This window comes from Mandrillus leucophaeus, unplaced genomic scaffold, assembly GCF_000951045.1.
Source record: "Mandrillus leucophaeus isolate KB7577 unplaced genomic scaffold, Mleu.le_1.0 Scaffold554, whole genome shotgun sequence".
NCBI lineage: Eukaryota > Metazoa > Chordata > Mammalia > Primates > Cercopithecidae > Mandrillus > Mandrillus leucophaeus.
In genome coordinates, this window is record NW_012105964.1 from 1,345,327 (window position 1) to 1,371,411 (window position 26,085).

General features: G+C 37.3%; 1 protein-coding gene across 3 annotated transcripts in view; it reads left to right on the plus strand.

Moving 5' to 3' along the window:
• PLCH1 (phospholipase C, eta 1) overlaps nucleotides 1–26,085 on the plus strand; it is a 254,831-nt gene that overhangs the window by 154,918 nt on the left and 73,828 nt on the right. For all 3 annotated transcript variants that reach the window (XM_011998057.1, XM_011998059.1, XM_011998058.1), the window contains 4 exons: nucleotides 4,328–4,457; nucleotides 6,895–7,065; nucleotides 22,506–22,599; nucleotides 25,440–25,643. In XM_011998057.1, the coding sequence (XP_011853447.1) occupies nucleotides 4,328–4,457; nucleotides 6,895–7,065; nucleotides 22,506–22,599; nucleotides 25,440–25,643 (599 nt within the window). The remainder of the gene's footprint in view (nucleotides 1–4,327; nucleotides 4,458–6,894; nucleotides 7,066–22,505; nucleotides 22,600–25,439; nucleotides 25,644–26,085) is intronic.

Genomic DNA, 26,085 nt, shown 5'->3' on the forward strand with positions numbered 1-26,085 from the left:
TTTTTTTTGAGGCAGAGTCTTGCTCTGTCACCCAGGCTGGAGTGCAGTGGCGCAATCTCGGCTCACTGCAAGCTCTGCCTCCCAGGTTCATGCCATTCTCCTGCCCCAGCGTCCCAAGTAGCTGGGGCTACAGGTGCCCGCCACCATGCCTGGCTAAGTTTTTGTATTTTTAGTAGAGACGGGGTTTCACCGTGTTAGCCAGGATGGTCTCAATCTCCTGACCTCATGATCTGCCTGCCTCGCCTCCCAAAGTGCTGAGATTACAGGCATGAGCCACCGCACCCGGCCTAGAAAATATCTTAATAATGGGATTACATCCTTAATTTGACAAATATTTGACTACATTAATGAAGAGAACAGATTTGGGATGTTCATTACTAGATTTCACTTTAGGACTGAAAATTTCAACTGTGAATGAAAAATGAGAATAATGAATCTTAAATGACTGCATGAGAAAATCCATCCAGTCTAGAGCATAACTTATTTCTGCAGTATGGTTATGTTGAGTGATGGCCATGATGCAGTACTCATACTTACTAGAAGAAATCCAGTGTCATTAGGGATCAGACCCTGGTGCTGCACTGTCTGCAGTCCACCCCCAACTCTGCCTGTGCTGTGCAAATTTGCATGAATTACTTATGTTCTTTTGCCTTCAAGTCTTTTATCTGCAACATGGTGATGATGATAATGATAGTGTCTACCATAAAGAGGTGTGTTAAGATCAATTGAGTATTTATATACAGTCCTTAGAACACTGCCTAGCACCTAATAAGCACTTTACAAGTAATAGGTACTGTTGTCATTGCTAAAAAGAGGTAAGGAGTGGCAAATCTTTAGCTTTCCTATTCAGATAAATGAAAGTCTGAATTCTCAGCAGATCTGTATGCAAAGATGATGGTTCTGGCACTTAGGCTCAGCATTTTTCTCCATCGGACCATTCTCCTTCATGTTTTCCCCACCTTATCTCTTGACCCCATGAGGGAAATTATTACCTCCAGAAGGCTTTAGGCCGCCTGTTATGCATGTTATAAATCCAGACCTTATTCTTTCCCCTCAAACTGCTGGGCAAATCTGGCCCACTCCTGATTTTTGTTTGGACTCCTGAGCTAAGAGTGGATTTTAAATGGTTAAAAAAAAAATCAAAAGAAAAACATTTTGTGACCTGTGAAAATTACTTCAAATTAAAATTTCAGGGTTCCTAAATAAAGGTTTATTGGAACACAATCATGTTCATTCATTTATGTCTGTATGGCTGCTTTCTCATGACAGTGACAGAGTGGAATAGTTGCAGCTTAGAACAAATGTCCTGCAAAACTTAAAATATTCACTATCAGGCCCTTTACAGAAAAGTTTGCTCTCCTCTGTACTAGATAGGATCATTCAATGCTTTACACACTCCTACAGTCTCTTGATAGAAAATCCTAGATCATTACTTTGCATTCAGTCTCACCCAGATTTTCTCTGAGGAATGACTGTTTCTCTTTTTAAAATTATTATGGTGTGGCTATAAATTATTAATTCAGGGCTTTATTGGAGACTCATATCTTAATTATGAAGAACATCTTTAAGATATCAGGACATTTTTACCTGGAGTTATATACTATGTGGACCATTACTGGAAAGAATAGCTTTTTCATTTATGGAATCTTAGAGTTGGAAGGGATTTCAAGGTTAAAAGTTGTGCTCCTTAACATTGTAGGTGAAGAAATGGAGGCTCCAAGAGGTGATATGAGTAACCCACTGTCACAGGGCCAAGTAAGCAGTAGAATTAGGACTAGTGTATATTTTTTGATTTGATTCCACCTCTGTTTTTACTTTACCAGTTCCCTAAACCAATAATCAAGGCCAGTTTCTGTGTTGGTGCTAAAGGCTTTGCAGACACAGGCTTATCCTAGATATTTGTATCTGCAGAATACAAGCATGCTCAGGGTTTGCTGTCCCTGCCTCTTCTCTGGAGAAGACTTTGAGAGGCTTTGATAAAGAATTATAGATTAAAAGGATAAAAATAGTACTGCCATCAGACTCCTTTTGTCACTTCTTTGAACTCCAGCCATATACTCTGTGGGGCGTAGAGTAGTGTCTATAGTCGAAAGCCCCAAGTGGGTGCTGCGTGCCTTGAAAACAGAAGAAAACGAGACTCAGGCACTTATTAGTGATTGGGCCAAATTTTTCACCCTTTTGGTTCTTCAGTTATTTTCCTCCCAGATCTGGACCTCCCTTTAACTTCCAGGGGTCATATAAAATGAGGTCCTGACAAGTCTATAAGGAAAAACTGAACTAGAAAGAGCTGGGCTGGTTATTTTAAAAGTTTTAAAGGGAAAAAATAGGAAATAAGGTATTTACAAAATATGAGATAAGGCGATCTGAAAATATCCTCTACTTAATTTTAGGAGACATAATACCTTACTTTTCCAGTTGTTTATACTTACTGAGGTATAATCTCCTACAGTCATAATTTGAATCACATAGAAAATGGAAATATGCTGCGCCCTCTCCTCTGATACACATTCATTCTCCCATTTCTTGGTTTTAAAAACTATACCTTTTGCTTACTTTGATTCTTTGGTTTCTTTCTATCTATCACCACCTTCTTTTCCTCTCCATTACCCTTCAAACATAGAAGTTTAACTGGTTTTCTAAATATGTACGCGGTACTTGCCTTTTGTAATCTACCCCTCAACAACTATGAATCATCCATTTAAAAAATCCGTTGCTAAAAGTTAACTGGGAATTTTCAGTTCTTGTATTTATTACCATTTTGTCTGCTTTCTCACTATGTAAAGCAACCCAAGGCTCTCCCACTGAGGATCCTTTAAAATTTCAGTTCACATGATGTAAACCTTTTGTATCTAAACTCAGCTTCTTATTCTCAGTCACTTCATTTCATACCTGAGCTTTGAGGGCACCTCCTAGTACATTACGCTTGTACTTCACATTACCTGCCCGTGATTTAGAAATTTGGGCCGATTAGGTGAGAACTATCAAAGCTAGTAATAGGAAGATAAATGTGGTATAGAGACTGACCTTATGTGTCAAAGTGTGTGCTAGATCAGGCACAAAAGACGTGGGCTGAAACCTGGTTTTCATACTAATTCTTATCAGATTTCACTCTCTTCTTTCATTTGATATCCTTATCTGAATAATGATGAGATTGAACTAGATGGTCTAATTTGCTAAATGTCGGAGCGGGACAGAGAAAAGAGAATTGAAAAGATAATGTACCATGAGGTACTGTGAAGGTAAAAAGATAGTAGGTAAAAGGGCATAGGAGAAGATAAGCCCTATATTTATGATATTTGGGGTTTGATCATAAAGAGAGTCTTAAACAGAAAATGTTCGAGAGATGTAATACTGGGCCATTCCTGCTACATGCCATCTGTATGCCTTATAAATGAAGAACTCTAACCTTGTGAATGAGAACTGATAGGGACACAAGATTTATGTTACGAACATGGCAGCGTAACTGAGAAAAACTGGTCAGAAAATGAAAAGCAAAAAGGGATAACGTTTAAAGTCATATAGAAATATTTATGTTTATGGAGTTTGCTATTGGAGGTGTGAATTAAGGTGTTATTGTTTTGCTAGAGTGGAATTAGAACCAGTAATGTAGCTTTTAGTATCCATGAGGTTTTAGTATCCTTGAGGATTAGGAGGGTAATTCACTCCTACCATTTAGGGTAGTAATACAGTTTTTTGCAATAATAGATTTGATATTTAATTTGGATAAGATTGAGTAAGAATGTTTGAATTAAAGATGCTCAAAATAATTTGGTTTAACTCTCCTTTCCCAATGGAAGGAACCACCCCCCGCCTTTTTTCTTTTGAGACGGAGTTTCACTCTTGTCACCTAGGCTGGAGTGCAATCTCGGCTCACTGCAACCTCTGCCTCCTGGGTTCAAGGGATTCTCCTGTCTCAGCCTCCCAAGCAGCTGGGATTACAGACGCCCGCCACCATGCCTGGCTAATTTTTGTATTTTTAGTAGAGACAGGGTTTCACCATGTTGGCCAGGCTGGTCTCAAACTCCTGACCTCAGGTGATCCACTTGCCTCAGCCTCACAAAGTGCTGAGATTACAGGCATGAGCCACTGTGCCCAGCTGGGAACCCCCTTACCCCTTTATATGTTCCCCTTCCATTCCTGGTTTGTTGTCATTGTTATTGTTGTCATCACTATTAGTAGCTCATCAGAGCTTATGGATTGCAGGGCCTCCTCAAAAGACCTTCTTCTCAAGTTCCCTGTTACTGATAAATGTCCTTGTGAGTATTCTGTGAGAGAGCAGTTTTTAATTTTGATGAGAACACAGGTGTTTTCTTTGACCTTTGTGCACATGGGTGAAGCAGACCTTTGAGGAGGCTGATAAAAATGGTGATGGCTTGTTGAATATTGAAGAGATACATCAGCTGATGCATAAACTGAATGTTAATCTGCCCCGAAGAAAAGTCAGACAAATGTTTCAGGTAAGTTTTCACAATTTCACTGGCCTTATATAAAATACACAGAAGTTATTAATGTACTTAGGTATATTAAAGGGCTATTTTGTTTTGTTGGAAGATAATATATGTGCTCTGTACTGTTTTATTTTCCTTTGATGAAGAAACAATTTTGTTTCATCAAGTAAAAAGACTTTATAAATTTAACATGCATCCAAAATTTCACTTCCTAAAATGCTTTTTTGTTATTGTTGCTGTTTTCCTGACAAATAATGGAGGAAACTTGCTCGAGTCCCTTTGAAAGGACAGTAATACCTCAGTTGCCTACTTCGTGGTGCTGTTGTGAGGATCAGAATAAACATTAAGTAACATGACAAAAAAATAGCACTTGTCTGAAACCTCAAGAGCTCTGTATTTTGTTTCTGAGGAGTTCAAGATTTAGTATCCATGAGGATTAGGAGGGCAATTCACTCCTAGCATTTAGGGAGCTCTCCAGAATTTCATTCAACTCCTTGTGGGTTAGATGAAATGCTCTTTCCCTGTTGATAAGTCATTGAGAAAAATTCTTGGACCTAGACTTATTCTGTGGCATCCAGCTAGGACTGCATTTAGTCCTCACCTGAGTGCAGAAGTGAACTCTGTTAAGTCAGGGCAAAGACAATGTTAGGCTATTAGAAATTACTAGAGTATTAATTTATAAAAGGCTGTTATTTGAAGATAAGTCATGTGCGTAATCCATGTTTTGCAATGATTTTCTATTCTAAGTGAGTAGGTAGGTGATACTTTGTACATGTGAAAATAAGCATAGGAGGGCAATATGATGTTTAATGTTTGTACTTGTTCTTAGAGGTGGTAAGAACAGAGACAACATGGGGTATGTGTTGCAACAATAAATGGAAGACAGAGGCTGGCTCTGTTCTGTGACTGTTTAAGGGTGGCCCTGTTCTTGGTTGGAGATGGTTTGCATTGTGGGAAACTGAGTCCCATTGCACTGGAGAACAGCATGAAAAAATGGGAAGAGGAGGAAGGAGTGAGATTTGCTCTATAGGGAACCTGAGAGATGGAGTGAGGGACTTAGGAGGGGAAATGAATTATCTTTAAACATATGGGAAGGTTGGCCATGTTTCTGGTATTCCCTGTCACCTGTCATCTCACTTTTTCCCTGCTGTGAGCCCCACCTCCTGTCTGTTCATTTGCACAGGAGCTGATCACAGCATGGAAGAGGTAGCTGCTAATTCAATGTAAGAGGCCAGTCCTAAAGAGGAGGGCAAAGTCTGTACCTATACAAATCATGATTTCTTGGGTAATTTTTGGAAGTAAAATTTGGAAGCATTTGTTCATAATTGACACAAGGTTAGCAAAATTTAAAAAATATTTTAATGATCTCTTTGACTTTCAAAGCTTTGTTTAATACCATATAACAGTTGAGTGTACTTTACCAAATCCATGCGTTTCAAAATGCCCTTCATTCCCTGTCTGTTTTTGTTTAGTTAGAATTTTATTCACTTAGAATGAGGAAGAGCACATAAATGGGTCAGTTGCTCATTTTTTATCCCCAATAGTTTTGTGGTTTTATGAATAATTCAGCCAACCTGTAAGTAAGGCATATGATGAAAGATTTGTGCTCAAGAATTACTAGGAACAATTTTAACAAGAAATCAATCCAGATGGATCGTTTAGACTTTTCTATGGAGGGAAAGCAGGGAGTTACCAAGGATGCCCATGGCTTTAAGAGCATCAGCTCTACCTTTGGAGAATTAAGAGAGATTCTCTCATAGGTAAAAATTACTTTTGATTGGATTACAGTTCAGAAACCGATGAGAGACTGGTAAATTTCTCATGTGTTAAATATATCTTCTTTTGTTCTTGATTAGTCTTGTTCAAGATTTCTCATTTTTATTGGTTCTTTAGAAATCAAGTTTTGGTTTTCTTTCTCACCTGTATGTTATAGCTGTTTGTTTTCTATTTATTACTTTTTGCTTTTGTTTATAATTTGTTTCTGTCGCTTATTTTTTTCACATTTTTTGAGTTGAATTTTTAATTTCTTTTTAAAATCTACTTTGCTCTCTAATAATTTAAGACTTCAAGTTTCATTCTAATATTATTTTATAAGTTTTAATATGTAGTATATTTTTCACTTGTATATGTTTTATTTCCTATTTAGAATTGTATTGTTTCTACAGGTTTTTTTTTTTCTTTTTTTTTTTTTAAGCTTTCTTTGTTGATTTATAAATTTACAGTGGTCAGAACAATTGGTTTGTGTGAGGTTGATTCCTTATAATTTATTGAAGGTTTCTGGCCAAATATGTGGTTGCTTTATAATGTTCCACGTGTGCTTGAAGAGAATGTGTGCTCACCACTTGGGATTTGTGTACTAACCCTTTTATAGTAAATATTATTTCCCAGTACTGAATTTCCTATTTCTAACTTTCATATTGCTTTATTTTCTCTATGCCCTTTTCAGGAAGCTGACACAGATGAGAATCAGGGAACTTTGACATTTGAAGAGTTCTGTGTTTTTTACAAAATGATGTCTTTGAGACGAGACCTTTATTTGTTGCTTTTGAGCTACAGTGACAAGAAAGATCACCTAACTGTGGAAGAACTGGCTCAATTTTTGAAGGTGGAGCAAAAGGTATCTTTAGACTATTAAAATGAAAGTTTACTTAAAAGTACTCATGAAAGACGCAAGTCTTTCTTTTGGGGTTAAATGTACGTATACTTTGAATTTCACAAAGGGAGTAAATATCACTAGTTCACAAAAATCTATGAGTCATTTAAAACAGTTTCTAGCAGCTTTTAAGAGAAGAAGTGATAACTTGAACACTGGGTTATATAATTCTTAACCTTAAACGTATTGAGTACAGATATGCATATTTTCCCACAAAGAAATAAATGTTGTTAGTATTTTAATACATGGTAATGCTTTCTTTATACTAATACTATGATGTATTAATAATATTAGTTTAAATTTATACTATATATTAGTATAAATTAGTATTAGTATAAATTTAGTCAAATTTATTTATTTTAAATATAAATTTATATTTATACTAATAAAATAGCTAGATATTGCAACTATGGCATAATTCTTAACTACTATTGTGGTAGGTCATTTATAATTCTGATAGTAAATTGGCATTTGATCATGTGAAAAGGCTAAGGAAATTAGGTTCTGATTAGCAAAGATAATCTCTATGTTTAAAATAAGATGTTTTAATCTTAATATTATATAGGCTGAATTATGGTCAGCAAAGCTAACTTCTCAGTCTGCTTTTTAAATATCTCCTCAAAGTCTGTTTCTCACTAAAGTAGAGGAATAAATGAATGTTTTATTCCAATTTTTTAACCTTTTATATCAGACTTCTTGAGAGGAGGCTTTGGTTTTGTGCAGTTGATGAGGTTTACTTTTAATTTTCTTAATGGACTAATTGTCTTAATATAAAGAGAGACTGAACTCCTTTGTTCATTTTAAGTCAGTGTCATTTAGCTCTGTTGAAATCGTAAAAAGTCACCAAATATTTGGACTATAAAGTACAATAATCAGTAGAAATAATTCTTTCTACAGTACTCACACAAATAATCAGCCAGCTTGTGCTTGAACACTTTTCAATTTTTAAATAAGAGCTTTGAGATATTATTCACATACCATAAAATTCACCCTTTTAAAAGTATACGTTTAAGTGTTTTTTAGTGTGTCAACAGAGTTGTGCAACTATTGGCCGGGCATGGTGGCTCATGCCTGTAATCCTAGCACTTTGGGAGGCTAAGGCAGGTGGATCACCTGAGGTCAGGAGTTTGAGACAACCCTGGTCAACATGGTGAAACTCCGTCTCTACTAAAAATACAAAAATTAGCTGGCTGTGGTGGCGAACCCCTGTAATCTCAGCTACTTGGGAGTCTGAGGCAGGGAGAATTGCTTGAACACAGGAGGTGGAGGTTGTAGTGAGCTGAGATCGTGCCACTGCACTCCAGCCTGGGCGACAGAGCGAGACTCCATCTCGAAAAAAATAAAATAAAATAGAAAAAAGGGCTGGGCACGCTTGCTCACACTTGTAATCCTAGCACTTTGGGAGGCCACCAGGCGGGCAGATCACCTGAGGTTGGGAGTTCGATACCAGCCTGACCAACATGGAGAAAGCTGGTCTCTACTAAAAATACAAAATTAATCAGGTGTGGTGGCCCATGCCTGTAATCCCAGCTATTCGGGAGACTGAGACAAGAGAATCGCTTGAACAAAGCCAGGAGGCGGAGGCTGCGGTGAGCTGAGATAGTGCCATTGTACTCCAGCCTGGGCGACAAAAGAAAAAACTCCATCTCAAAAAAAAAAAAAAAAAAGAAAGAAAAGAAAAGAAAAAAGAGTTGCGCAACTATAACCACTATCTAATTTCAGAACATTTTCCGTACCCCAAAAAGAAGCCCCATACCTATTAGCAATTATTCCCCATTTCTCTCTCCCCTACAGGCTGTGGAAACTAATATTTCTGTCTCTATTGATTTGTCTGTTCTGGACATTTCATATAAAAGGAATCATTTATGTGACCTTTGTGATTGACTTCTTTCATTTGGCATAATGTTTTCAAGATTCATTCATGTTGCGGCATTATCAGTATTTCATTTCTTCTTATTGCCAAATAATGTATCATTGTATGAATATACCACATTTTGTTTATATATTCATCAGTTGATGGAAATTTGGGTCATTTGCTTTTTGGGGGCTATGATGAATAATGCTGCTGTGAACATTCATGCACAAGGTTTTGTGTGGACATACGTTGTCAAGTCTCTTGAATATATATCTGAGTGGAAAAGTTGGGTCACATAGTTTGATCCCTTCTTTCAATCTGGATCTGGATATTGCAAGGACTTTATGTAAACCAGGATAAACTTCTACCACAGAGCCCCAGTGAATAATACACTGGATTAATATCTGAGTATCAGAGAGAGATAAATTTCCACTAGCTCTTAAGAAGTATAGCTGACCAAAGATGTGCTGGATGACTTTGACAATTGTGTTTTCTTCCTTGAAGGTGTTAACAAGGATTTGAGATGCTATTAAGGAGATTGAAATATGGGTGGTGCTTGGATTAGTAAAATTTCAGATTAATTCATTTCCTTGTATGAATAGATACTATATTTCCTAGGTATTGTGCTAAGTTTTGGTAGTGGACAAAACCTACCCTCAGAAAGCTCAAAATAAAGAGCTTTTTTTGGAGACTTTATGATTTTGAGAGTCTATGATAAAAGGAAAGAGAATGGTAAGAAGTAAAACAACATGCTTTTTAAAGATTACTGGATTTTTTCTTTTTGAGGTAGAATAAAATTTATTATAATTATCATGCTGTATTTTTTTTCTGGAAATGTTCTTTAGAAGAATTACCTTTGTAAAGATACTAAAAATATTAATTAGTAATACATTGTTAATATACTTGAAATCATGCTTACTTAGTTTTAGTGCTAATTTGAATTACATTGAATTTGTGAAGTGATTTTCATTTGAGAGTCAATTATTTTAACTTTCTTTAATTTTCTCCTACATAACCCAGAAAATTATGTTACACTTGGTGTAGTCTAAAACCTATTTGACATTCACAATTTGAGCTAGTAAATGCTGCTTATAGATTCATAAATGGCAAAAAGTCTCACTGATTCAAAATCTGCTCTTACTTATATTTACAAACATTTTTATAGCATTTAAATGCCATATTTGAATTTTTTAAATGTGAGATTAATTTGGTGATCAGTCTTCAGTGTTTTGCTTTAGCAAGAATGAAAAAAAGTACAAAGTATTTGGTAAACAAAATCCATGTGTATGTTTTTTCTGAATTATTTACTTATTATTGAGCTATAGGATAAAATATTTTCATGGCTTTTGAAACATATCTCCATAATGCTATATAAAAGATTTGTTTCAGTTTATAATTAAGAAAGCAGTGAACAAATGATTAGTTATTAAATGGATCACTTTTAGTGCTAATATTGTAGGTACAGAATGTTAAGTTAATGTTGGTTTGATAAACATTTTTTGATAGCAGGGATGAATACTTTTCCATGTTTGTTTTTTAATTGTGTTTTTCGAACTTTGAAAGGCTCTTTAAAATACAGAAAAATCTGTATGAATTCTGTCCTGTTTTTCTGTTGTTTATTGCCTCTGTGTGTGTGTGAGAGAGAGAGAGAGAGAGAGAGAGAGAGCGAGAAAGAAAGAGAGACAGAGACAGAGACAGAGACTGACAGGCAGACAGTAATTCCAGGTGGATATCTATTCTATTTAAATGCCATTAAAGAACCAACCACTAGCACCACACTATTAGCTCTTATTTGAGAGGTGGCAGGCAATACCCAAGTAGGAACCAGTTTTAATGCCTTTCTTGATGTCTCTTTCAAACTCCCAAAGTTAAATGCATTAAACGTGTTTTCTGATAATGTGTTTCTCTTATCATCTTCATCAGTAATACTAATCACTTCTTTTCAAGCAGATTAACACTTCATTTGGCATGGAATTTTTAAAAATGACTAGACTGTGTGGTAGAATAGGAGTGAGCAGGACTGGATACACAGCCTTGCTTTCCTTGCAACTTGATCGCATTAACTTTTCATCCTTGACTTTGTGAGCTATAAAATGCTTTTGGTAGTAATATTACTCTTGCAAGAATAGAGTGAGGATTAAATGAGATGTGAGTGTAACTTCCTAGTGCATTGCCTGGTTTATTAGTTGCACAGGTCTAGCCATTTCCAAGGAACAATGTGAGACTCCTGGTGGGCAAGTATCCGCACATGTACTTGACTGTAAAATTCCATAGGTGGGGAGAAGTGTCTTTTCCACACCCGTCACTAGGGTCATGGCAGAGGCACTTATGACAAAAGACCAATTAACAAGAGAAAAACATACACATTTATCTAATAAGTTTTTAATAACACAGAGGAGCCTTTATAAGGTACTGAAGACCCAGAGAGTCAGGCAAACCTGTGTATTTCTTATGCTAGGTTTGATGAGGAGTGGACAGTCATGAAGAAATACGTTTAGAGGACAAGGTTATGGTCTAATGGCAGCAAATGGGGAATTTAGCAAGGCGTGTTTGTTCAGACTCTTCTTGGGACCTCTGTGTCTTTGGCTCCCTTCCTCTGGGTATTGGGAAGGTGCTGGTGGTCTCTTGAATGAGGGTCATATGGTCTGCTTCAGGGGAAGCTCAGAAAATTCTTCCTAGGTTTTATGGGTGGAAGGGCTAGGGGGAAGGCCAGAGATACCTTTCCTTTTCTGCTGTTTTCACAAATGCCAGGGTGCTGTATTTTAGGGCACCATGTACTAAACTGCATCAAATCTGTACATGATTAAAATTTTCTTCCAAATTACTTCTGCTTTACCCTCCCACTCCAAGTCTGTCATGGTGTGATATAATAAAATATACATTTGGTCTTTGTTCCAGTTTCCGGCACAGAGCTCCTAAAACTCTAAAGTATCTTTCATTATTTATAATGAGCCCCTTTTCACCATATCTGACTTCATGCTAATGAGGTAACTATTGTTGGGCTCCTGGATAGTTTCAGGATAGGAGCTGGTAGCCAGCGAAACCAACCATGTGATCAGATAACTTTCTAATACCTACTTAATATTTTACTTTACCTTATCATAATCACATACATTTTAGAAATAGCAGATTCACTTTTATAAATTTTGTTGTTGCTTTCTTAAAGATTAAACCAGATAGCGGTATTAGCAAAATGTTTTGTCAAAATTAGTTATTTTAAGTAGTTTGATAGTTTGGCAAAGGCAGAGATTCTTTATTAACAATGTTAGCTGTAGGACAGGTAGAAAAAGGGAATTGGGTAATAGAAATGTCTATATTTTCCCTTAGAGGATACGTTCTTTCTACATCTTTACTCCTCTGTGTCCCTCTCTTCTATAACTACTTCTTCATCCTTACTTGCAGAACTCTCATAGTGTGCTGGAAAGAACATTAGACCAGGTGTCCAAAACACCTGCATTCCACACACTGCAAGCTTTAGTGGTTGGATAATCAATCATGATTTGTTTCTGAGCCTTGGTTTCCTGAACCATGCAAAGGGAGCTGATACCTGCCTTTCCTATCTCAGTGTTAAATTGAACATTGCAATGACGAACAGGAAAGTCCTTTGCCCAAGATACTCAGAAGTGTGGCAATGTGAGGAATTAAAGTTAAAAGGTATAAACTACTGACTTCAAATCCATTCAGGCTAGTGGAATTACCCCAGTTCATTTGAATAGCAATACCGGATGTCACTTGCTAAGGGGCATGTGTTTCTTCCCTCTTTTAGTTTTGTTGACATTCTGCCAGTAAATTTTAGTGAGGGAAAACAGAAGCCAGAATTCTGTGACATTTGTTCCTGGCAGATGATTAACTGTATCTAGTTTAATTTTCTAAATTAGCTTGAAGCTACTTACATATGAGCATGACTCAAAAGAAATTTATAAAAATATAAAAAAAGTGATCATATATCAAGAGGTAAAAATCACAAAGGAACATTTTAATGTACTGAAACTTTGTTTATATGTGGTCCACTTTATTAAGCACCACAAAATTAAAGGATAGAGTAGGAAAATATTTGTAACATACAAAAGAGAGAAATAGTGAATTTCCTTAATATGGCACTTTCCTAGATCATTGAGAAAAAAAAAAAATGGAAAAATGAGTAAAACACTTGAAACCTATAAAAAATCATACAAAGTCAATAAACCTATGAAAATGTTCACCTTTTATTAGTAATTCAAAAATCTGAAATAAAACCAAGTTAGTTATTTCTCAGAGACAGGGTCTCTGTTGCCCAGGCTGGAGTGCAGTGGGTACTATCATGGATCATAAAACCTCCAACTCCTGAGCTCAAGCAATCTTCCTGCCTCAGCCTCCCAAGTAGCTGGGACTACAGGTGTGTGTCATCACACCCAACTAATTTTTAACAATCTGTTTTAGAGACAGGGTCTCACCATGCTATCTAGGCTAGGAGACTATTTTTTTCCCCATTATATTAGTAAAGATTAAAAAATACACCACCAAACGTAGTGTCCATCTCTTCTATTTCTGGTGAAATTATAGAATGATACTGGAGTAGTTTTACAATCTATAACATTTAATATAATTTATAAAACTTTGACCAAACCATTTTACTTTAATAATTCATCCTAAGGAAATAGCTGTATATTTAAAAATTGTTATAAAGTTGTGCATTTCAACATTCTTTAAAATAGTGTAAAATTTATTTTATTAGCTTGGACACAATCTAACTGTGTAGAGTCATTGGTCAAGAGTTTTGTGGGGTTTTGAGTTTCAAAACTGGATTTTCACAATGGTACAAATTTGAGGTAATTTGGTGATGCGTATGACAGTAATTCATTAGCTTCTGATAACATAAGATTGGTGTAGACACCAGGATATTCAGCTTTCATAGGTTTACTCAGTTGTGAAATGAAATATCACTGCTGGCCACATATGCTGTCGAGGATTTTATGAAATCAAATATTGGCCTGTGGGTCAGATTTTTATTTTACTGAAGCTCTCAGAAGATTGTGTTTATGCCTTTGACAGGTCCAATTGCTGTTTGATTAGGACTTTCTTTCTTAAAACATGGCTGTGCCAAGGGAATTCTCACTATCTTTTATATCCATGAGGAAGTGCCAGTACAGCCAGAAGTTATCTGGCTGAGATTTCTCTTTCTTCTCTTCCTTTCATCTACAGAAAAAGGATCACAGATATCCACTAATCTGTGGTTCCAAAGTATTTACTAGATTTGATTGAGAGTTTTTGTTTTGTTTTGTTTTGCTTTATTTCATTCCCCACCCACCCCAACCTCATATTTGCCAAACAGCCACCTACATCTCCTCCAGAGTTCCTATCCATTTCTTGGCACTGGAGTTGAGTGTTTTTTTGTTCCCTCCTTTTTAGTGTTTTGGTTCTGGAGTGACAATTTGATTTCATTTCCCCATCCCCTTGGCAACCTTTCTTAGCAAGCCCCTATGCTCTTTATATTTTTTTGTTTCTTATGGATTGAGGAGGAAGGAAGAGAAGGCAGGAATATTGAAGTGCCTTTATATAGTTGGAAAACCCTCCTAGGCCAGGCTCAGTGGCTTGTCCCTGTAATCCCAGCTACAGGGGCAGGCAGGAGGATCACTTGAGCCCTGGAGTTCAAGATCAGTCTGAACAATATAGTGAGACGCCTTCTCTTAAAAAAAAAAATTAGTTGGGTGTGGTGGCGCTTGCCCATGGTCCCAGCTACTTGTGGGGTGGAGGTGGGAGGATTGCTTGAGCCTGGGAGTTTGAGGCTGCAGTGAGCTAGGATTGTGCCTGGGCCACAGAGCAAAACTCTGTCTCTAAAACGAAATAATTTTAAAAATTTAAATATTTCTGCTAGCTGTTACCTAAGAGCAAAGGCTACCTTTTATAGTAAGTCAAAAGTAAGTTTCTGTTTATACAAATCTTTCATCTGAAATATGCATGTGGATAGTTAATTCCAAGAGGATTTTCAGAGATTTCCTGTTTTCCTGCTACAGGGCCCTCTCCTTATTGTAATCTGATACAGATCTATACATTACCTGCGTAGTAGCTCTGAAAATTGCACCTTTAGCCCTTTATTCTTTCTGCTAAAATGTTTCCTTGATCATTCTGATCCAATTTTAGGGATCATGTGTGCCCTCTCCGTTCCTTACCCTTCATTGAATCCAGAATGGTTTGGTAAGAGTTCTGGTCATTGTAATCATTCTAATCTTCTCTCTCATGAGAAATAATTATAAAGTCTCCTTTGCTTATAACTATCCCATTCTGATGATAATGTATCTTTATCTTTTTTGTACCTTTCTCATATAAAAGCAGTTCTTTGAGGTGTTTTCCTGAATTTCTGTATCATTTTTCTTTTTTCTTTTATTTTTACTTTTATTTATTTATTTTTTAGACAGGGTCTCGCTCTGTCACATAGGCTGGAATGCAGTGGTGCTGTCTTGGTTCACTGCAACCTCTGACTCCTGGGTTCAAGGATTCTCCTGCTTTAGCCTCCCGAGAAGCTGGGATTGTAGACGCCCGCCACCATACCCGGCTGATTTTTGTGTTTTTAGTAGAGACGGGGTTTCACCATGCTGACCAGGCTGGCCTCGAACTCCTGACCTCAAGTGATCCACCCACCTTGGCCTCCCAAAGTGCTGGGAATACAGGCATGAGCCACCACGCCTGGCTGATTTTTCTTAATTATTCACAATTAAAGCAGTTGAGAGATCATTCAGAGTAATTACATCTTGTAATATTTTTGCTGCATTGAATATATTTTCCAAATAATGTTTTCTGTGAAATCATCTATTCAAATGCTGTGAAATGTGTGGTTTCCTTTTAGGATGAATTAGAGGTAGCTAGTTTGAGGAGGTAAATGGTTACTGTGGTTGTCTTATTCAGTTGAATATGAAATGACCATTCATTTAGAGGTGTTTCTTCACTCCCTCTTGAAATTACCCCAAAATACAGTAAAGACAATCCCCCTGTGTAAAACCACAGATACAAAGAGAACAGGGGAGGAGCAACAACATTTTAAAACTTGTCTGATTTAAAGGAGACCCCAGAACACTGAAATTCAATCTCATAGAGTGAGAAGCCACGAAGCAACTCCATTGGCCCAGGGAAAGCCCCTGATAAGCTCAAAAATTGATGTTAGTTACATGATATTCATGAAAAGAGGAGAGGAGGGGTTGAAAACAAGCACTGGTTGAAAGTCTGTTTAAGATATGGTTAGCACTTCAGATCTTCTCCCCCAAATCTTGTAGCAGGGCAACTGTCCCTTCTCTACCCTGGCATAAAACTGTATGTAAGAGGTAAGGGGGGCCATGCATGGTGGCTTACTCCTGTGATCCCAGTACTTTGGGAGGCCGAGGCAGGCAGATCACTTGAGGTCAGGAGTTTGAGACCAGCCTGGCCAACATGGTGAAACCCCGTCTCCACTAAAAATACAAAAAATTATCTGGGTATAGTGATGCACGCTTGTAGTCCCAGCTACTTGGGAGGCTGAGGCGGGAGAACCACTTGAACCCTGGAGATGGAGGTTGCATTTGGCTGAGATTGTGCCACTGTACTCCAGCCTGGGCAACAGAGTGACACTCTGTCCAAAAAAAAAAAAAAAAAGGAAAAAAAACCGATCTAAGTGATGCCACACACGGCTGAATGTGGGTACTATATGGAAAACATGGGGATTATGAAGATGGCTATAATAACTGCCATATTCCCGTATGTATGTGTCTTTGCAATACAACTTTGGCACTCCTTCCACCAAGAATTGAATTCGATTTTCCTGCTTCTTCAATCTGTGCCAGTTTATTGACTTGCTTTGATTAGTAAATTGTGGTAGGATTGATGTACAGGTTCTGGAGCCTAGGCCTCAGGGAGTCTTGAAGATTTCATCCTCACCCTGTTGGAACTGTGGAACTATCATGTGAGGAAACCAGGTGAGTTTCCTTGGGGATGAGAGACTACATAGAGAAAGAGGCTCAGCCAACAGTCAGCACCAACCACAGACATGTGGGTGAGGCCATCTTGTACCATCTGGCAAGTAACCAGATGCCTATAGTCACATGAAGAACTCTAAATGAGAACAGCAGAATAACCATCCAGCTGAACCCAGTCTGACTTGCAACCCTACACAATTGTTATCAAATAAACAGTCATTGTTTTGAGTTTCTAGCTTATGGGGTGGTTTGTTTCACAGAAGCAGAGAATGAATGCAAGGATTAGTGACCATCTATGCATTGAGATGTGAAAACCATAGCTCTCTTCCAATATTCAGTTCCCAGGTTTATTGATTTTAAATAACCAAGGCTTACCAGTGTTTGAGAAATCCTCTACTATAAAGAACAGAGACTACTAAAGCAAATAAATAAAGACAAGAAACTTGGAGGAAACAAGTAATGCAAGAAGGAGGAAACTTTAAAAATTGTTGTTAATGTTATCAGAATGATTCAAATATTGTTGCCATAAAGCAAGAGCAAGATGCTATGACAGATTGGGCACAGTGGCTCATGCTTAAAATTCCAGCACTTTGAGAGGCCAAGGTGGGAAGATTGCTTGAGGCCAGGAGTTCAAGACCAGCCTGGGCAACATAGCTATACCCCGTCTCTACAAAATAAAAATAAAAATAAAAAAATCAGCCAGGTGCAATGGTGTGTGACTGTAGTCCCCACTACATGGGAGGCTGAGGAGGGAGAATCACTTGATCCCAGGATCTGGAGGCTGCAGTGAGCCATGATTGTACCACTGCACTCCAGCCTGGGTGACAGAATGAGGACCTGTCTCTTAAGAAAAAAAAAGATGCCATGAGAAAAGAAGATTCAGAGAAAAAAAAATAAAAGCTCTTGGAAATTAAAAGCATGAGAAGAACAAACAAAAAAGAAATAGAAAAGATAGAAAATAGAAGGGAGAAACTTATCAAATAAATAATACAAAAAATTTATTAGCATGGAAAGGTAAGATTCTCTAGATTGACAAACCCAAATGAGGGCCAACCTCAGTTTAAAGATCCACAAAAAGGTAAATCGGAGTGAAATTTCACAGTTCCAAGGATAAAATGGAACCCTGAGCGCTTGTAAAAAGAGAAAAACTAAACTAAACTAATTAGCAAACAACAAATCATTCTGTGAGAAGGATTGGAATCAGAATGGCATCAGATTTCTCAACAGCAATTCTGGAAGCCAAAAATCATGAGAGCAATGATTCAACCTAGAATTTTCTGCCAAAAACTGTCAAACAAATGTGTGTGTGGAATAAAAAACAAATACACCAGAGCACACACAAAAACACATGAGGGAAAGAAATAATTTACTTCCTGAGAGCTCTTTCACAAGAGTGACCAAATAAAGTCAGAGCAAAAGCTGAATGCTGTTCCAGAACCCAACCAAAGGGAAAGAAGGAGAACTTCTGTAAGGAGAAAAAAAGCACAATTCATGGATTATCGGTTGCCTTTGATTATGTGGAACTTGAGAGACCATTAGAGTCATTGGGAAGAATTTGTGATAGGTACATTAAAAGTTAACCAAATGAGTAGGAATGGCAGCAAGTAATCATAAAAACTGTTCTATGAGAAAGGTAAACACAATCACAGTGTACAACAGACTCAGCATTGTTCAACATTTGCATTCTTGGAATACTTTAGACCCCAGATATTTCATAAAAACTGGATGATATAATTATACTGAGAGGACAGGCAGAGAGGCAGATCTGCTGACCCAGAAGATCTTATTATTATGTTAAAAATCTAACATAATATCTAACACAATAAGAAGTCAATAATTTTTAAAGTGTACAATACAGCATTATAAGCATGATAATTAAGAAGATAAAGATGGCCGGGTGCGGTGGCTCACACCTGTAATCCGAGCACTTTGGGAGGCCGAGGCAGGCAGATCACCTGAGGTCAGGAGTTTGAGACCAGCCTGGCCAACATGGTGAAACCCTGTCTCTACTGAAAATACAAAAAATTAGCAGAGCATAGTGGTGCATGCCTGTAATCCCAGTTTTACAAGGGAGGCTGATGCAGGAGAATTTCTTGAACCCGGGGAAGCGGAAGTTGCAGTGAGATCCCTGCTCTCCAGGCTGGGTGACGGGGTGAGACTTGGTCTCCAAAACAACAACAACAACAACAACAACAACAAATATATGACCTATTTCAAAAGAAATATCTAGAAATATTGGCATTACTGACTTTGGGGAGTGATTCTGGGTATAGGCGGGGCACTTCTGGTTTTAGTTACAAAGGAATCTTAGTTTTGACTTATTTATTTACAAATATATCACTTTGATAAAAATAAGCTAGTAAGGTTTAGCAATATTAGAATTTTTGCAAGTGATACATTGATTTTGCATTTGGTGTTTTTGAGAATCATAGCCATAAGAAATATAATTATTTACCCCTTCTGATTTTGTTTTATATTTTCACTCACAGGGAAAATTTTGCTTAAAAACTTGCAGGAAGTCTGGGGATAAGTAGGTAGTATCAGAATACGGGTATTTTATAGATGTACGACTAGTTTCTACAACGAATTCATCTGAAATTAGTTGTGCTTTAATGTGAGGACCAGTGAGTCTTTTCTCTTCTGGATGAGACTAAAGAACTACAGTAAATAAAGGAAAAGGGAATGGAGTCTAATCTTGAATAATAAAAGAAGTTAAATTGTAATAATTGATTTGAAGCAAAGAAATGATTTAGGAGTTTCAGTTATATTGAAATTAAAAAACCGATCAGTTTTAAAAGTAAGCATTTTAATTTTTCAATAGAAATAAAGAAAAATGCCCAGAGAATAGTTATACAAGAAAGTGCTTTGGACTTGAAGTCAAGAAGGTCCAAATTTGATCTTTGGTTCTGTGTCTTAAAAATTTTTTTTTTTGGCGGGGAGTTTTGTCGGCCGGGCGCGGTGGCTCACGCCTGTAATCCCAGCACTCTGGGAGGCCGAGGCGGGCGGATCACAACGCCAGGAGATCGAGACCATCCTGGCTAACACGGTGAAACCCCGTCTCTACTAAAAATACAAAAAATTAGCCGGGCGTGGTGGCGGGCGCCTGTAGTCCCAGTTACTCGGGAGGCTGAGGCAGGAGAATGGCGTGAATCTGGGAGGCGGAGCTTGCAGTGAGCCGAGATCGCGTCACTGCACTCCAGCCTGGGGCACAGAGCGAGACTGCATCTCAAACAAACAAACAAACAAACAAACACAAAACAGTTTTGTGACTTTGGTGGTGATGTTTAATTAACCTGTCTCAACATTAATTTTTCTATCTATAAGGCAGGGATAGAAACACTAAATTTACAAGACTATTTTAAGAACTATTTAAGATTATGTGTGTAAAAGCTCTTTACTGCACATTGACAGCATTACATAAATGTAGAGTCATTATTAAAATAAATCAAATTTTATCTTAAGTTCTTCTTTTAGCACCAGTTGCCTAGTGTAGAAAGCACAGTATTCAGTATTGGAGACAGCAAGTAACTCAGATGTTCAATGACGAACAAAACTTTCAAATGAACTCCATAGCAAGCAGGGTCAGAGTAGGAGAAATTCCTATTTCTCCCTATCAGCTCTGTCAAATAGGAAGCAAAACAGGGTGAAAAAGGACAGTAAAGAGCATTAACCTGTGTTGAACCTTCAGTCATACAATAAACTTATAATTAACTTAAGTGAAGTCTTAAAAAATTCAATTATGTAAAATGCAGGATTTTGCTGTTGGGAGATTAATTAAATGAGATCGGGGATGGGGAAGGTTGGGAGTCAATTGACTCTTACATTTCAGTTCTCATTATTATGGGCTTTTACTGTACTTCACAAAGAGTCAATCCGTAATACCTCAATTTTGGTAGAAAGTAGATTATTTTTTCCCATTAATTCTTCTACGGTGCCCAGAAATTTATGAACTTCACAGAATGCTTACTAATATTTTTGCTAATTCAATGAATATTTTCAAATATAATGTTTTTTGTTATGAAAGTCTGCATTGTATCCTGAATTAGTAACATATTCTCTGCTCACCTGCAGTTAGCTCTATCATCTCAGTGAGTTAGTTGTTTTGTTGTTTTTTTCATTGTTTTTTTTTAAGATTACATGAGCTTCTGGTAGTCTACCTGAGTCCAGTTTAAGACCTCTACATTCTCTACAAATGGCCTTATAAACAAAGCAATTGCAAAGTGAACTTAGTCTTCACATGGAATGTAAAATTGTTATCAATTTGGTTCATTTTATTTTGTGAAAAATTAATTTATCTTTTAGACTGCATGTGCCAAATCTCTCTAGCTCACAGCAGACAAATTAATGAACTGCTCAAAGCCTGCCTGGGTCAGTAGAGTTCCTTGGAGGTACTGCAGTTTCATTTATTTATAATACTTTCAGGTGGTTTCTGGTAATATGGGCCCCTGAATAGAATAAGAATTAGAATCAGCCACCATGCTAGTTTGAAAAGAAAGAAAGCATTGTGTGTTCTTTTGAACTGACAAAAAACAGCGATATAGCAGCGCTTCGCCCCCAGTTTAAAAGGACTGTTTAGAAAAACTAGATTTTAGTAAAACGTAAGTATTAAACCTAAACAAAAATGGAATATTTGAGAAAATATAATTAAAATATGAAATACTAGCTCACAAAATTAGCTTCCTCTATCATTATTCATTAATCTTTTTAAATGTCAATGTTAGATTGTGGGACTAAATGGATTTTTGATCAAAATACCACATTCTTAATGTTGCTGTTTAATTAAAGAAATTACTTCTGAAGAGTTTACTTTTCCCAGTGACACTCAGCATATATTGTTCATGTAGCAAATTTGAGGCTGACTCAATAATATTAATAATAGCATATACTGCCTTTTTGGTGCCACACAATGTTTTTGCAAATATTGATTCATTTAATCCTTATCACTCCGCTATCAGGTAGCCACAGAAAAGGTAAGTAACCTATTCAAAGTTACACTATTAATAATATGAACTAGATGATTTGAACACAAGCAGTCTAGCTCCAGAGTTCTCTGTTATGTTAGCTACCTCACCTAGCTTTTGATTTTTATTACCTCTTGCTAACCTTTGTGTTCCTGAATTACCATAGCAGATTGCTCTGCTCAGTGGATGGTTCTATGGATACACACACACACACACACACACACACACACTCTCACAGGTACATTTACTTAGAAACATTCTGTTTTGGTAGGGAATCATTCTTTTTCTACATATATTTATGATCAGCAAACTTTAGTGTTTGTGTAGGAAACGTTAATTTTTGCAGATAGATGCTAGCTTATAGTGAGTGTATTTTTGGCAATGGATTTACATTGATAACTGATTTTATTTCATGCTTCACAGAGAGCATTTGTCTAATAGTTGAAGGGCTGTTTTCACTGATTCAATCTAAAAGATGCATAGGAAGATTGAGATCATGGTCATTCTCCAACGATAAAGTAGCTGTGACACTAGTAACCCCAAACGCTGCTCATTTAGGTGCTTTGCACGGTGTCAAGAATGCAAAATCAGTAAATGTCTTTTTACTGTGGAGGAACATAGTTCATGAAATTGCGGGTACTCCTACTAGTATTCTGTTTTTCTTAGATGAATAATGTGACAACGGACTATTGTCTTGACATCATAAAGAAGTTTGAAGTTTCAGAAGAAAATAAGGTGAAAAGTGTTCTTGGCATAGAAGGTAAAATAACCAATATTCTTTATTTCTCATTTGTTGATTCAGCCTGTTAAATTAAATTCCATCAAAAATTTTTAGGAAAAGAAATCAAGAGATATCCGTGGGATTATATTAATAAATAATTCAAATAAAATCTACAACACACATATATTTTCCTGCAAAGAAAAGACCATGATGTTGCTATTTCTCTTACTTTTGCAATGCCCATAAGCATTTTCCACTTCAGGCAAGTCTACCTGATACCACCATGTGTGATGGATGCCATGACATATTTGGACTTTTCTCAACTGGCTAATTTTTGGAAATAGCCTCAGCCTGATAATTTCATGAAGGAAAATTCAGTCCTAAAATAAGTTCTCTCTGAGACTAGTGACTTGCCATGTTTTTTTTTTAAAATGGTAGCAACTGACTGTTTTTCCTAATTGGTAGCTTTGGAGAAGCTGTTGGAACCACAAATCTCATTAATACAGTGACTTCATTTTATAGTTGAGGAAGTGAGGCTCAAATAAGTTAAATAATTCGCCCACAATTATGTACTCAGAATCTAGCTCCTGGAATGTTAGACATAAATAATATGGTAGAAATATAGCTAATGTATGTATATGTATTTAAAATATGTAAAGAAATACCATGAAGGCTGCCACCCAAGAGGAGGATCTTTCAGGCAGAGCAGATGATCTTTAATGAAAGACCAGCTGCCTATAAGAGCGTGCAAAGCCATGGTTTATCTAATCAATTTTGACCCCCTCATTACTTCTGCTCCCAGATCAGTGTGAATAAGGGGGGTTTAATACCATCTATTTACTTCCAGGGGCGGTAGGTGATTAAAATGAAGAGGAATAATTTAAAATCTTAGATCATTAGCTGAGTGTGGTGGCTCACACCTGTAAACCCAGCACTTTGGGAGGCTGAGGGAGGGGGATCACTTGAGGCCAGGAGTTTGAGACCAACCTGGCCAACATGATGAAACCCTGTCTCTACTAAGAATACAAAAATTAGCTGGGTATGGTAGCACATGCCTATAATCCCAGGTACTCAGGAAACTGAGGCACAAGAGTCCCTTGAGCCTGGGTGGTGGAGGTTGCAGTGAGCCAAGATCATGCCACTGCACTCCAACCTGGGTGACAGAGTGAGACTCTGTCTCAAAATATAAAATAAAATAAAAATAAAATGAAATCTTATATCATTAAAAACTGTTTTAAAAACAACCAGAGATGATAAACTAACTTGGGCCTTTTCTGTGCTAAGAAATGAATCTTTTCTTTGGTGAGGCCCAAAAAGATGGAATTAAACATGGTTTCCTAAGTTATGAACATAAAAGTTGGCATGAAGAAATTAAATTTCAAAGGATATTTACAAATATAATTATACCAAATGATATTTGAAGACTTGAAGTAATTTACCCTATAATTATTCTGTTTAGGTACTTGCAAGTCATCCATGTATTTATTTGTTATATTAATGAAAACCTCTTTGACCCAGGCATTATATTTTGAAGGATTGTAAAAAAACTGATAGGGTTTTCTAAATAATCTTAAAGGACTATTTCAAAGTTATAAAATGTGCCAGCCATTAGCAGCATTTTTTCAAACCAATTTGGTTGTCAGTCACACCCTGAATTTAGACAGTGTTTAACTTTTGACATACTACCTTAATTATGGCACTGACTTTACTATTTTTCAGATGAACTTAATAACCTATCAATTGCTGGTTGATCAGGGTACCTCTTGGTATAACTATGGCTTTAGCATGGCATTAGTCACACTGCATAAGCATAGCTTGAGTTCAGTCATCAGTAATTGGCTTGCCCCCTCCTCTACCTAGTCAAAATTCTTAAAAAGTCAACATGTATCTATTATGTATGTAATATATAATATATATAACATTATGTATATATATGGTTACATTTAAAAGGCTATTCCTAAAAGTCATATTTCATTTTTTGACATTGTCAGTTTGACTGTATTAGGCTGTTCTTGTGTTGCATAAAGAAATACCTGGGTGGGCACAGTGGCTCACGTCTGTAATCTCAGCACTTTGGGAGGCCGAGGCGGGCAGATCACCTGAGGTCAGGAGTTCGAGACCAGCCTGGCCAACATTGTGAAACCCCATCTCTACTAAAAATGCAAAAAAATTAGCCACATGCAGTGGCGCATGCCTGTAGTCCCAGCTACTCGGGAAGCTGAGGCTGGAGAATTGCTTGAACCTGGGAGGTGGAGGTTGCAGTGAGACAAGATCGTGCCACTGCACTCCAGCCTGGGCGATAGAGTGAGACTCCATCTCAAAAAAAAAAAAAAAAAACCCAGGCTAGGTAATTTATAAAGAAAAGAGTTTTAATTGGCTCCCATTCTACAGGCTGTACCGGAAGCATGGTGCTAGCATCTGCTTGGCTTCTGGGGAGGCTGGAGGGAGGTTTTACTCATGGTAGAAGGTGAAGTGGGAGGAAACAGGTCACATGGCTTGAGCTGGAGCAGGGGAGAGAGTGGAGTGGAGGGAGCCATATACTTTTAAAGAAACAGATCTCAGGAGAACTCATGCACTATTGCAAAGACAGCACCAAGCCTTGAGGGATCTATCCCCATGGTCTATACACCTCCCACCAGGGCCCACCTCCAACATAGGGGATTATATTTCAACGTGAGATTTGGGTGGAACAAATATCCAAACCATACTATTGACCTCAAGCAAATCTCTCATTTTTTCCAGTTTTCCCCACAAAGGCTGTCCTGAGGGTAAATAAGATAATCATTATGAACATTTTTTGACCCCTTTTGTCCCTCTTAGAGCCATTAAGTATGTACACTTTGAAAGCTGTGGTAAGTCACTCTCTCTTTCTTCCAAAGGCTTCACAAACTTCATGCGTAGTCCTGCCTGTGACATATTTAACCCATTGCACCATGAAGTGTATCAAGACATGGATCAGCCCCTCTGCAACTACTACATTGCTTCCTCTCACAATACATACCTGACTGGGGACCAGCTCCTTTCTCAGTCCAAAGTGGATATGTATGCACGGGTGCTGCAAGAGGGCTGTCGCTGCGTGGAAGGTATGTGCACTTTTTCTGAGCTCCGGTGTGTATGGGCGACCTTGTCCTTCAATCAGTCTGTTGAGTCGAGAATAAAGAATGGAGACCTGAAACACACTCTCACACTAATTAGTACTATTTTTCTGCTCATTGTAAAGTCAGTCTTAACTCATAATTCTCTCTGGCTCCTTATTGTTCAACTGGGAGAAAGACTATGTGTTAGCAGTTGTGAAGCATACCGTTAGTTGCTGAGAAATTATGATGAAAATTAAAGTCTTCCTAGAAAGATATTGTTAATTATACAATTGCAAAAATCGTTCAGGAGAGCTCTTTGTTTTTGTTTTTGTTTTTGTTTTTTGTTTTTTGGTTTTTTTTTACTTTTATTTTTATTTTTTGAGTTGGAGTTTCGCTCTGTTGCCAGGATGGAGTGCAGTGGCGCGATCTCGGCTCACTGCAATCTCCG